This window comes from Fusarium musae, chromosome 3 (assembly GCF_019915245.1).
Source record: "Fusarium musae strain F31 chromosome 3, whole genome shotgun sequence".
NCBI lineage: Eukaryota > Fungi > Ascomycota > Sordariomycetes > Hypocreales > Nectriaceae > Fusarium > Fusarium musae.
Window position 1 is genome coordinate 4,682,251 of NC_058389.1, and position 13,242 is coordinate 4,695,492.

The following is a 13,242-nucleotide window of genomic DNA, read 5'->3' on the forward strand; positions in this document are numbered from 1 at the left end:
TCTTGGGAATTCGAGAATACAGCCCGGCTCAAGTTTGCGGATTGATTATCAAACTTCACCATGATCTACCCCCCGGGCCCTGCCGCACAGAAATGGATCTTGTCACGGACGCTCTTTATCTTTTCGATCATCAGTCGTGTACCAACTACGAAGTTCCCAACATTCACTTTGTAGCTATCGAGGGCGGAAAAACCGTGCGAACTAGAAAACGCCATCTATACTTGGTCGATCCCGATGTCAAGCCAGGTTTGATAGCAAATTATCAGTATAACGCGTCAAGTCCACTCGTGGTGCTCTCGGTAAGTATGAAGTTGAGCTCTGCAGAGATAGACCACGACACGAGGCAGAGTTATTTCGACGGTGGCTCTTTAGGTCCAGATACAGAGAATTTTCTACAGTCCCAACACTTTTGCATAACAACGAACTAAGTGCCGAGTGGCACTTCCTTCGCAGCCACGACGTGATGGATTTACTACAAGCCATAAGGCTACAGTGGGACAGAAAAGGCATGCTATCCCCCATCATTATCAAGGCTGCAGAGGAACTTCAAGTGCCTGGCTCTGACGGCCGTTGTAGACCCCTAGGTCGCCTAGCTATCCTCACTCCAGAGCTGAAGCAAAATGTCCGCATCTCGATTTTGTGAGCCTTCCGGATCCTGAGTGCAACTGGGAGTTTCTGTCAATTCTGGGCGTCTTAACCACCTGTAATACGGCAGCAACTCTGCGAGAGCTCCAGAAGCTTGCACAGCTGCAAACAGATGAGGTAGACAAGGATGCAGTCAGAAAGATATACGAAAAACTGAACGCAAGCATGCAATCCGAGTGGAAGCAGATAAGGTGAGTAGAATAAACAAAGCAACCTGAAAGTCAATGCTAACTCACAGCAGCACAGTTTTCCGGGAACAGCCCCTTGTGCTAGTTCAAAAACCCGAGCCAAGATGGCTAGACCATCTCTCCTGCGTCTGGGATGCCCCAGGTGCTCTGAAGCAGGTCACAAGACTCAGAAATCGCTATCCCACATGCAGACAGTTATTCATATCCATTCTGGGTGTGAGGCAAGCCAGCACTGAAGATATCGTTGAGGAACTGTGTTCTGTCTCAGATGAGGGCGATCTGGTTGTCCAGCGTTTCAGCGAGCTGTTCTTCCTGCTGAAGGAATACGTTGTTGACCATGAAGAGCTGAGCAAGGATCAGGTTCGAAGAATCCGAGAAGCCGCGGTATTTCCGATTGTGGTTGAAGGGGGAAGTAGTGACGAACAACTGAGGATCACACGACAGTCTATATGTGAGGGTAATTGGTACGTTCCAGATGAAGTTCATCTGGAGCAAGCTTTCGATGCAGGGTCGCTATGCTTAGCATGCGCGTCAAGGACGTCAAGACTTTGCATGAGCTCTTTGGGAATCTGGACTGCAAGCGAATGTTTCTTCTTGTGCAGTTGGGCAATCAACTGAATTGAAAGGCACATGCATTCGTGACTTGCGCCGAGAAGGAGATTTAATGATACGCCTCGACTATCTTGCGTATGTATGACTACATCACGCGATTTATTTTTGCTCACATATGATTTCTAGAATGGCATTCGATCAGCCAACACTCTTCGAGGATATCATGGTGCAAACGTGGTCAGTATCATCAATTCTTACCAAAAGCCGGTTAGAGACGTTGAAATAAGCGAAGACAAGTTGATCTCCATCAAAAATGATGATGAAGGGGTCACAAACATATACATCCGCGAAAATATCGCCATGACCGAGAAGTGCAGAGACGATCTCGTATTGCTTGAGCATTTTATTGGTGCCGATGGTATATTTGAAGTTGATGCGGAGGAAGCCAAGCTGTTCACGCTTTTCCTGACAGAACCTTTGTCCAACTCTCTGGAATCCTGGAGATGTATAATATCGAAGTTCCCGATAACCCGGGCAATGGAGATACTGGTAATCAACAAAACGACCGTGAGGACCAAGAAAGCGACGGCGAAGATAAAGTGGTGACGATTATACATCCAACTACAGCCTACTCGGTTAGCGATTCTGACAGAGAGGAAATGGACGGAGAGCGGCAGAGAAAGCCAGCTTATCGATCTTGCAAGAGGATTCGGAATCTTAGAATATCATCAGCACCATGTGGCGATGATACGAATTTCAACACTTCAGCAAGCTCGCCCCGACCTGTTCCACAGCATGATATGATCCTCTAAAATTACAACAAGCCAAAGAACCATCCAAAGACCAACCGTATTTCATGCAGACGAGACCCCAGTCATGAGAACTCCGAGAAGTACTCACTCAGCCACGTGGAGTACTAGAACATCATGCCACAACACAAGCAGCAGAAATCACATCCGGGAGCGATCCTCTTGCCTCTATATTCCCCGCTAGTGCCTGCATCCTACCAGAATATTCTCTATTCAAATAGCCCTAGACACGAAAATTCTCCCAGAGCCTTGGGAGTTCCAATCTAACAGATATAGGGAGATTGGGTCCCCCGGGGAGAGTTTCTTCGTGAGTTTACCCCAAGTAACAATCGCTCGGACTGTTATTCACTGATAGATATTTCTGTAGGTCTATCGTATGATTCAACCTCATATCAAGGACTGGACATATGAGAATTGGACGAGCAAGTTGCGAGTCGAGGCTGGGTACCCCCGATTCACTGAGCGCGAAAAGGACTTTTCCGACTTTACATACCAGGATCGCTTTGGTCAGATGAAGGTATTGTTACAAGAAGCTGGCGTAGACGTAGTCGCCGGCTGGTCTCATGACACAACGTTTCATCTTGAGGTCAAGGCGACACTAGGCCCGTGCAGCGAGCCATGCTTTGTGTCCCAGAATCAACTCGACAAGGTGTGAGATACCGTGATTCATATGGCATGTATCTTTGTGCTAACGACTTAGCAGATGCGCCAGTACGAAGGGGACTTAGCCAACGTTTACATCCTCATTCGGGTTTTCCAGATGGAAGCAGAAGGGGGCCCGGATTTTCGATTATTTGTCAATCCCTGGAGTCTCTACTTGAAGGGGACTCTCGACTTTAGGTCGGGCGAAGGATATAAAGTCTATGGGTTGATGTGAGATCAAATAACGACCGAGCTTTAGCGCCAGGAGTTTGGGCTGTACGATTGATCAAGCACTGATTAGGGGAGTGTATTGGGTTTCTTGGGCAAAGGCAGTAATGCAGCTGCAACAATCAGAGTGACAACACGTAACAGTGAATTAGTGATTTTTCCCACTGTTGTTCACTCTAGACGATGCCACACGGAAACAATGCGAAACCAGCCACCTTGTGTTACTATAGAGCTGCGGAACATGCCCCTTCTCCACAAAGTCCTCCCACGATTCGAACTCCAAACCATAAAACACAAGCTTCTAACATTTCGACTTCAACATCATTGATTCCGTGTTCCCGAAGGACTCGTCGACATTGCAGTGTGCACGTGTAACCAGATTGCCAAGAATCAGGCTTACCCTCCTTCACTCTTCCCGGGAAGCGCTCGTACGCAGGTTCGCTCATGGGTACAGGTCTTCGAGTATTTGCCGCAGTGCAGGAATTTGGCTACTGGCCCGCAGTTTTTCCTACTGTTGTTTACCGGAGGCGTCTCGAGGGCGAAATGCAAAGCCTCGAGACACTTGGGTTTGCTGCACAGATGGGAGATGTGCTGATGCTGGGCGGGATGCAAGTCCCGCGACCAGGCCAAGACTTGGTGCAGCAGAGCGAATTTATTGGTGCCGTTTTGCGGTAATACTGGCGTAAGGTTAGGGTGTTAAAAGAGGCTTCAGCCTCCGGGGCGCAGAGGTAAAGGACACCAATAAATAAGTCCTTTCCGCCGCCGGTCTGGAGGGATGCTCGAATACTACCTTACCTTACTCATCTTGCTCTTCCTGTATTGATACGTCGAAAGCTCGTCCGGATCTCACCTCATGTCGAGCCTGCTGCTACTTTGGGTGACACCACAACCTTTATGAGTACAGGGACATGCAACGCAGGCTTACCATTCATTTGTTGACGTACCTATAGCATTGACGCGGAAAGGTGTCATAGGCTGCAGCAAAAACCTTCAATAGCATAAGTTTCTAATGCCGTCGAGCTTGACCAATTATTGGCAACTTCCTTATCGTCAGACGTTACCATCGAAGCTAGGTAAAAGCTCAGGGTAACGCTCGCAGCGATGGTATAAGAGCTGGAACAAGTGGCCAGCCCATAATAGATAGGTTTCCGAAGTAGTCAGCTTGATAATTATCTGGACGATGGGCTCGGGGATGACCATGTTTCGTGAATCAACTGGAGTAAGTTGGGTACCTGTATGTGTACGCAATGAGGCTGAGACTAGATGCACCTCAAAACAATATTGTCACCAATCCTGAGTCCATATATCAACACACTGCACCGTTTACTCCATTTAATACCATTGCAAGCTGTAGATGTTCATTCTGAGCAATGGTTTATCAAGTCTGCCAAAGCCAACACAACTTGCAAGACCTCTTGTTCTCCAATGCAACCACGAGAACAAATTCCCTGTAAAAGTCTGCAACAAAAGAGTCTACTCGAGTTCCATCACTCTACACCGCGCAGCGGAAAGGAGATATGGTTGTGAAACTCATCCCACTTGATAGAGAACAGCCCCTTGAAGTTGCCATCCCGAAGAATCTTACAGTCCTCCTTGTGGCCGTTTTCCTTCCACCCGCGGAGTTGACAATTTTGGCTGCAGTACCAAAAGAAACCGCACTTGGCACACTTCATCAGCTTGGCCGACTTGTTGTTGCATCCGTGGCAGGATCTCATCCCGTTGGTGAGTGTAGCGTGAGTTTGAATTTTGTCGCCGAGCTGCATCATGTTGTCGAGGGAGATAGGAAAGATCTGAAAAGGAATTAGCACGGGAAGAGCTGGAGACGGAGAATACAAACCTTGAGGTACTGGAGGTCCTCATGTCGGATGCCGATGGTCATGTCCACGAAGAGATGTTTGACAGCATAGAAGATCACGACAGTGTTTCCGACCTGAAGGTTCGAGGGGCCGAGCTCAACACCTCGGGCTTCCGTATAGATAGCGATCGGAATCTCCAGACCGTCTCGGTCCTTGACGGTGAGCTTAACGCGAAGCCAGATATCAACCTCGACGATCTCACCGATGAAGACCCAGTGCTTAGGGTTAGGGTTAGCGAGGCTCCCAGAAACCGTTGTCCCGCTGGCGGTAGTAGTCCTCGTCGAGTTGATTGTCCCAGGCGAGGTCTTCGAATCCGGGGAAGTGCTTTTTGTCTTGCAGATTCGCGAGTTGGGTGCTGTTGGAAGCCATGGTGCCTGGTAGTCAGGGATGGCTTGTTGTCACTCGTCAAGATCTTTGAGCAGACTTGGGATGACGCAAAAAGATCTGGAGGAGTTGTGAGAGGAGAAGTGGGAGATGGGGGAGAGGGAACTAGGAAGAATTATGGCAAGGCGGTGGGGACGCCGGCCATTCGAATACGGCTGGGTGCAGCGTTTGTCGGCCCCCTGCAGTGCAATAAACAAACACACAGCTTGGGTCTCCCCTTGCAATGCATGGCCTCCAATGGGTAAGAGTCTTCCCAAATCTGACTGGTAATCGGCTTAGTAGCCCATGATTTCAATGACTCTCCAGTCGTCATGGTTATGTTTATATGAGGTTCTTCTCTGTGGTTGATTGCTTCCGCTTAGTGGTAAGGACAGCTGGGATGATAGCGCATGCAACAGAGCTTCTGTATCAATAACTGAAATGCAGTAAGAGTGATTTATCTTTATAGAGATCATGATCTTACTGATAGAGTTAGTAACTCCCGCCATCAAGCCGTTTTACACCAGTATTGGGACCAGCATCGTATGGTTGGTATAAGAAAGAGGGAAAACCGGCAAAAATTCAACTCTTCCACTCCCCGAATTCGAACCGAGAACTTTTCGCATTAAGGAGGTGACTCCCGGAGAAGTCCCTTGAGGGTGAAAACGCGAAATGTGCGACCATTACACCAGGGCGGATTTCTGATTATTGATTATGAGATATGTATTCTTGGTTAATATAAGATGAACGAGGGCTACTCATGATTAGAGAAGCGACATAGTTCCATAAACCTCTTTCAACTGCTCCCAAGTGACGCTCTTTCCATATATAAGCCCTGCAACCATCTTCCCAGCAAAGAGGGCACCTCTGGGTGAAGACATGTACTGACGATAGGTAATCTCTGCACTTTTGGAAGCCATGTAGGTGGAAAGGAGCGTAAGATTTGACTGCCCTGCAATGTCCAGATCTGGGTCATCAAGAGGTGGCTTTCTTTCTTGCTCTTGCTCTTTCTCCCTTATAGATTGCACAACAAGATTTTTAAAGTCGATCATGGGTTGATTCTCCTCATCTGTCATCCCTGGAAAGGTGGCGAATTCTGGACACACAGACAACTGCTCAAGAGGAGCAGCTTGCGCACTACTCCAATCAATAATTCCAGTCAGATTGTACTCCTTGTCAAACAGCATATTGCCATAGTGTAGATCGAGATGGCATAGAGAAAATGGGCCTCGGACCCTATCCTCAATGATCATGTGGGCAAGACCTGACTTCAGCACCCAGCATGCTGTCAACCAGTCTGGGTCGTTTGGATGCAAGTCCATCGATTCCCGGTTTTCGGCTTGTCTCTGGTTGTAGAAATATTCAAACGACGTGTCCAGAGGTCCCGGAGAAGCATGCCAATCCATAGCTACGACTTGCACAGGCTGATCAGCTCCATCTCCACACAAGAGGCGCCCAATGCGGCTGAAGGTTAGGTTTTGAAGCTCTGTAAAGACGTTTGCGAGCTGCTTCGCTACTTTGGGACGATGTTGGCGAGGTACGGCTTTCGCCAGGCCATTCGGAAGGGAGTGACCACGATGCTCCATGAACATGTATGGGTAACCAAAGGGTTGGTTTGTAGACATTTCAAAGTCGAACACTTGAGGAATAGGGATGGTAGTGTGCTGTCGGATTATCCTCATTGTGGCAATCTCACTGAGAAATGATGTTTTGTCGTTTTCGTTGAGTGTTTGATGAGGAATTCGAGCTACCCAGAACACATTGTCCGAAAATACAATTTCCAGCACAACATTGTTGAACCCGGATGCGAAACGCTTCAGATCGATGCTGCAGGAAACATTTAGAGACAAGCTTGGCTGGTGTTTCTTCCGCGACCCTATCGCGCAAGTCTCCAGATATCCAAAGTTTGCTGAAAAGAATAGGAGCTGGATTCTCTTGTATTTCTCCGAATCCGGTTTCAGATTGTCAAAACCCTGCCATGAACTGCTTGGTCTTTCCATTTCGTCTCTTTAGATGGAAATGGCGGCCAAGGGAATAGCTTGCCGAGTTATGCGGTTAATGGAAACTGAAAAGAGATAGGGAAAATGAGGAAGGGAGGGGACGCCAGAAGATGTTGGTGCAGGGTTTAGAAAGTACCTTGGGCTTTGTAAGGCACCTTGTGATAATTAAGTTTGCTAAGTTAGTGGAGGTAGGACCCTGGGCGGTTACTCCGGCGCTGTCGTTGGTTGCCTCGACCTTCGTCAAGTGGATCCAGCCATGTTGTGCAACCAACATAGCTATGAAGCAGTAGGTGATAAATAAAAAGTCTGGGATAGTTCTGCACTCACGGGCTGAGTCACAATATCTGTCGTTAGCCCGATGTAGACAGGTCTTGAGCCGACAAAGCGTACCTGTAGAGCACGATCAATCTGGGCTGGTGCCGCAACGAGTCGACTAGGTTGTTGGGCAATGGTGAAGTAATCGTATATTCTGGAAATGACCTGAAAGTCTCCGTTTCTGCGGCCTCCTGTCAAACAAAGCACACTCGATCAAATTGTGAGAGCTTTTATGTGTAGATCGATATAGGGAACGGAAAGTAAACCAAGAGTAATATCCTACTCTACTTTAAGTAGCATTTTCCTTATACACGACGCCCGGTGCCTCTTAGGCAACCTTCCTCAACAGCTTGGGCCCCGTCCAGATTTCTCAGGCAAATAGCCTGATAGGTTCAGAAGGGTAATCATGCCCTAACTCTCCTTATACATAGCTAGCTTCCTACAAAGAGCTAAAAAGGCCTGCTCACCGTATGACGAGACTCCCTTGGGACGCAAGCCCACGACTTGTTTCACAAGCTGCGGCTGACGTCAGTCACAAGGATCAAATTCTCGAGCTGATATTCTTATAGTGAGGAATGTCAAAAGTAACGTTCCAGCATCCAGTAATCTACACTTCGTGTAACCATCCTGATCATCGGTTGCAGCAGCTCCTCTTCTTCAACTTTGCATAACAGGAGGGATACTTGTTTGCCTCCTACCTATGCATCGCACTTTTCACCAAGTCTACAAGTCACTGATGGCTACTACAGATTATTAGTGCCTTGTTCGCTTTAGCCCGCATAACCACATAGATTAAGTGCTATCACAAGACTACGTGTCGTTCTCATGACCAATTATCCTGGAGGAAACGGCTAGCTTTTCATCCAAAGGAACGATAAATAATACATAAACTTGGAACGTCTCTCATCTTAGTAGCTTCATACTGTAATACGAAGAAACCTAAATATGTATAGTATGCATTAGCGTTGTAGATCTCACAAAGCTTCGAGTGTCGGCGGCAGAGCCTTTCTAGGCCTAGCGCACTATGAGAGGAGGTATAGAGTTTGGACATGTCTTAGTGTAATTCCCGAGCTCCATATACGGACCGCGCGGTATAAGTAAAGTTATCATAATGCAGTTGAGGGAATGGACGGCCGATAACCCGTAGCAATCCATCTTGACTGTGCTAGGCCTGATATGATTCCCGACATGACATAATAGAGTTAACAGTTTACGAAGAACTCATATTCCCAACAACGGCAAACTTGTCAAGGTTAAGATCTCAAGATAAACACTAGTCTGAGCTGAGGTAGACTGATGACTAAATACAGATTCAAGGCTAATAACAGCAATGCTTACTGAATACGATTCAATTGTCCCGACGTTGAGCCTGTAGCTAGATTCTCCAGTACCATCTCACTCATTGATGGATCAGCTTCGACCAAAAGTGATATCCGCTAGCCGAGGTGCTTATCAAACCATCTCAAGGCCTGATATTCAGCCTCTTTGCTTTGCTGAAATTGATTCTGATTGCTGGGGTCTACACGGACGCAGAAGCCATGGCCAGCTCCTCGGTACACAACCACCTCTGTCGGAACATCTCCTAAGCTCTGCCAGACATTCTTCATCACATCAATCTGTGACATAGAAGTAACTATATCTGTGTCTCCAATAGCAACGGACACAGGCTTGGTAACCTTTTCTGCATCGCCAGGCAGGCATAAACCGCTAGGGTGACCTGTAAAGACTGCATCAACGAGTGGATTACCCTCCGCAGTCCTGGCATCTGGATGTGTAAGGAATAGTACCGGCCTGCCTCCCCAGCAGAATCCGGCGGCTCCTATACGTCGTCCAGGTACTTCATTTAAACGGACAGCCTCAACGAAAGACTGGATTCTTGGCCAGGCGCGACCAAAGCTGTTATACATGAAGAACGGAGCAACTCCATACACGAGCTGTGCGGCATACCACCTGCAACGAATTAGTCAAGGCAGATCCCAAGTGTTAAATCATTCGAATTACTTACGGTTGCCGTATACAATTCCAGATTGAGCTGGTATCTCCGAGCCGAGGCACAACGTCCTGTATTGATTAGTTAACTACGGCAAGTTCTTGAGGGACACAAGAGTCATGACTTACAAGAAGCCATAAAGGAGCCGGTCGACCGTCCATAAAGTCAGGTAGATAAACCAGAAAGTTACCATAGAGCGCATAGTGATCGGCAAGTAGCCTATTATTAACAAATTCCCATCCGTATGCGTCCGGTACGATAATAATAGTACCCTTGATTGGTGCATTATTTGATGGGGTAGCGACGTAGGTTTGTCGACCAAAGATGCTGCATACTTTCCCAGTCGGCTTTTCATCATGGCTATAGCCTTTAAAGCATTCGGGACATGACATTGCGCCTTATCTAGACCAGCTGTAGGTATAAAGAGTAAAGGAGAAAAGCAGGATATCGTATCATGAACTCAACATTGGACCGGAAGTTGAGCGTCGAAATGAAGGAGCATTTTCAAATGTAGGTGCAACGACCGGATACAAAGTGGAAACGTCTATGATAATTATATCTAGGGAGCAGTAGCTGGCATCGGCGATCTAGAGAGGGTGGCGTCTTCTACCTGGCTCTCACCGAGTCGCAAGCGCCAACTCTAATAACCGGCTCGCATCACTGACACGTCGCAGTCTTACAGGCTCTTCTGAGATCGGGTGTGGCACACCAACATGTGGAGCCTAATACAGCCTGCACAAGACTTGAATCAAGGCCGCGGCAAAATTGCACGATAGCTACTTATACCCCGCTGTAGCCCATGACCCGAATGCTAATGCTGCACATCCTAGTTCATAGACGTCCGTCGCAGAGTCTGCTTCGGTTCAACAGTTCCAGCTTGTGAATGGGAAATCTGCTTGTTTCAATGTCGCAGGTAATAATCATCGGGGGCGGGCTCGCGGTAAGTGTTTGCATCCACATATCAACTTCCACAAGACATCGATCGTTAACGACTCTCAGGGCCCGGTCCTAGCTTTGGCCCTACACAAGCACGAAATCTCGAGTACGATATATGAGCTGCGACCAAAAGCCTACAGGTCGGGAGGCAATATCGCGATAGCCCCCAACGCCGCTCGGGTGCTGGACCACATTGGTGTATATGGGCAACTACGCACCCAAGGGTTCAACTATGAGGAGATCTCATTCGAGAATGGTTCAGGAAAGGTGCTAGGGAAGTTTCTGAACGGAAGCCAAAAGCACTATAACTTTAGTGCTCTTCGAATTAAGCGTTCCCTTGTGCATGACGAGCTCTTGGCCGCCTGCGAGCAGCGCGGCATCCCTATTCATTACGAGAAGAAGTTCGAGCGCATTGTATCAGAAACGGATGAGAACGCGACTGCATTGTTCGAGGACGGAGAGGAAGTCACCGCCGGGTTCGTCATTGGATGTGATGGCATTCACTCAAAGGTGAGAAATGATATCCAAGTTGTCCGGCCGGAATTCAGTGGCCTGATGGGTATCATGGGGTCGGTCATGGAAGAAGAGCTTACCTCGATGCATGCAACATCGCGCCCTCCTCTCCCTTCAATGATGTTCGGCGCTAATGGTTCATTTGCCATTATGCCGTCCAGCTTCGACGGCAAAGAGATTGGATATTTTGCTACTATTGAAGCACAAGATCGCAGCCAGGACGAGTGGTCTCGATTATCCCAGAACAAGGACGAGCTTCATAAGTGGCTCACGGATCGCTTCAACACCTCCGATTTACATTGGCCTCCTCTAGTCCAAGAGCTTTGCGAGAAAACTCCAATCGACGGTCTGACAAGCTGGCCGTAAGTGTTCTCACCAGAGCCACGCCTCTATCAAGTACCTAGCCATCCGCTTACTGCTGGGTAGATTCTTCTCTGTTCCTGAACTTAAGGACTGGAAATCCACTGCTGGACGAGTAATCGTCATCGGCGATGCGGCACACGCGATCCCACCGACCGGTGGTCAAGGAGCAGCTATGGCCTTCGAGGATGCCGAAACACTCTCTTACGTGCTAGGGCGCCTTCGCGACCTCCACCTTGCTCATGCTGGTGGTAGCCATAAGTTGTTTGCGGGCGACATCCTCAACAAGTGGCAGCGACACCGACAGGATCGCATTGTCAAAGTCTTGGATTTCACTTCCAAAAATGGAACTCTGCGCAAGAGTAGTCCGCATGTATATGAACAGGCGGCTAAGGAATGGATCATTTGGGCTGCTTTCAAGTTCATGGGTGCTGAAGCTGGCGCCAAGTGGCTGTATACCTACAATGCAGAGAATGTGCTCGGCGTAATCGTCTAGACATTTTGACGATGGATGGACAGGGTTTCGGTCACTTTTTGAGATATTGGATAACTTCACTATTTCCCATAAATGCTGCAATCAGTACAATGATCTGTTGAGCTAAATATACTCTTGCGAAGTAGCTCCTGTTGATTTAATGTAAGCACTAGATAAAAATCTTGAATAGGTAAGGGTTGTTATGTAAGTTCTACATTCACGTTTTATCCCACAAGCTAGAGCTAAAGAGGCTCTGCCGCCGCGATTTAATGGATAGGGTCTAAACGCTATCGGTTTCTTGGTGTAGCGCCCGCAACAAATGTCACCACAGTACTAATGTTTCGTCTTAGGTACCTGGAACTATGGATATACTGACATGACTGAGAACTAGACCTAAAAGGGTCATGCACCCGTCCAAGGAAGCTCACCTTAAGCTAGAATAGATAGAAACAGGATGATAGAGCTCCACGTTTCGCCAATGTGGTGTATGGAAAAACCCTGAATGTCGAACAAAATGGGGGGACTTCGTATGAAACACTTCCTATGTCTTTGATAGATCGTGCATTGAGGCTCTTTCATGATGATTGGCGATGTATTTTGTAGTATGGCACTGCTTGATGAGTCGTTGACTTTGTCGTTGCTCAGCCTACTTAGAAAACGGCCGGGGCTCGGGATGCTGTTGCCCGGAGACGCGTCGTGATTCGTTACCTTTTCTCCGTACCAAACAACGCGAGGAAGCGACTTTATCCCAACAACCAATATCTCACTTGACAAGTCATGAATTGCGCTATCGCAGCAACTCACCTCAACTCATAGCCTGTTATTAACCTTTGCGATGGCATTCATGGGATTGCCACCCGAGATACTCAAAGAGATCTTTGATAAACTTGACCCGTCATTCTTTCAAGAAGATCTCAGCCGCCTTACAGTCTACAAGAAGTGGCTCGAGTTCGCTCTTCCTGCATGCCTCAAACGCGTCACCCTCTCTCACGAAGCATTACGAATTCTAGCTGCCTCTTCGGTAGTTAAAGGGTCTTCGCCTGTTGAAGGTCACCTGGAAACAGTCGATATCGATATCAAAGGATTTCAACATGGCATCTCTACACACTCTCCCCAGGAATATGAGCAAAGTTCGACTTCACAACCTACCGCTCCATACATATATCCTTGGGACAACCAGGTCAGGGACTGGAGAGTGGCCCTAGGTAATGGCCTTGCCCAACTTGCCATTGTAGCCCAGCAGTCTCCTCGATTGCGAACATTGCGCATGCGAGTCAAAAGTTCCTCCTTGACATTTTCTCTCTACCCCCGGAGGCTATCTGTCACTGTCTACTATGCGAGCATTGCTCTCGGTGGATAATCTGAGCGTT

General features: G+C 47.9%; 5 protein-coding genes across 5 annotated transcripts; 2 read left to right on the forward strand and 3 right to left on the reverse strand.

Annotated features, from left to right (window-relative positions):
• Positions 1-810: 810 nt before the first annotated feature.
• On the forward strand, positions 811-1,356 carry J7337_004877 (uncharacterized protein; the record flags this gene model as incomplete). Its single annotated transcript, XM_044822564.1, has 3 exons — positions 811-836; positions 887-1,217; positions 1,309-1,356. 3 exons carry the CDS (start codon positions 811-813, stop codon positions 1,354-1,356), a joined length of 405 nt encoding a protein of 134 aa, XP_044683897.1.
• A 3,195-nt stretch (positions 1,357-4,551) lies between these two features.
• Positions 4,552-5,617, reverse strand: J7337_004878 (uncharacterized protein; the record flags this gene model as incomplete). The annotated part of the gene is made up of 3 exons (XM_044822565.1): positions 4,552-4,854; positions 4,902-5,294; positions 5,504-5,617. The coding sequence occupies 3 exons, from the start codon at positions 5,615-5,617 to the stop codon at positions 4,552-4,554; spliced, it is 810 nt and encodes a 269-aa protein (XP_044683898.1).
• A 430-nt stretch (positions 5,618-6,047) lies between these two features.
• On the reverse strand, positions 6,048-6,965 carry J7337_004879 (uncharacterized protein; the record flags this gene model as incomplete). Its single annotated transcript, XM_044822566.1, has 1 exon — positions 6,048-6,965. One exon carries the CDS (start codon positions 6,963-6,965, stop codon positions 6,048-6,050), a length of 918 nt encoding a protein of 305 aa, XP_044683899.1.
• Positions 6,966-9,034: 2,069 nt separating this feature from the next.
• Positions 9,035-9,790, reverse strand: J7337_004880 (uncharacterized protein; the record flags this gene model as incomplete). Its single annotated transcript, XM_044822567.1, has 2 exons — positions 9,035-9,548; positions 9,717-9,790. 2 exons carry the CDS (start codon positions 9,788-9,790, stop codon positions 9,035-9,037), a joined length of 588 nt encoding a protein of 195 aa, XP_044683900.1.
• A 702-nt stretch (positions 9,791-10,492) lies between these two features.
• J7337_004881 (uncharacterized protein) lies at positions 10,493-11,893 on the forward strand (the record flags this gene model as incomplete). The annotated part of the gene is made up of 3 exons (XM_044822568.1): positions 10,493-10,528; positions 10,564-11,399; positions 11,464-11,893. 3 exons carry the CDS (start codon positions 10,493-10,495, stop codon positions 11,891-11,893), a joined length of 1,302 nt encoding a protein of 433 aa, XP_044683901.1.
• Positions 11,894-13,242: the final 1,349 nt, after the last annotated feature.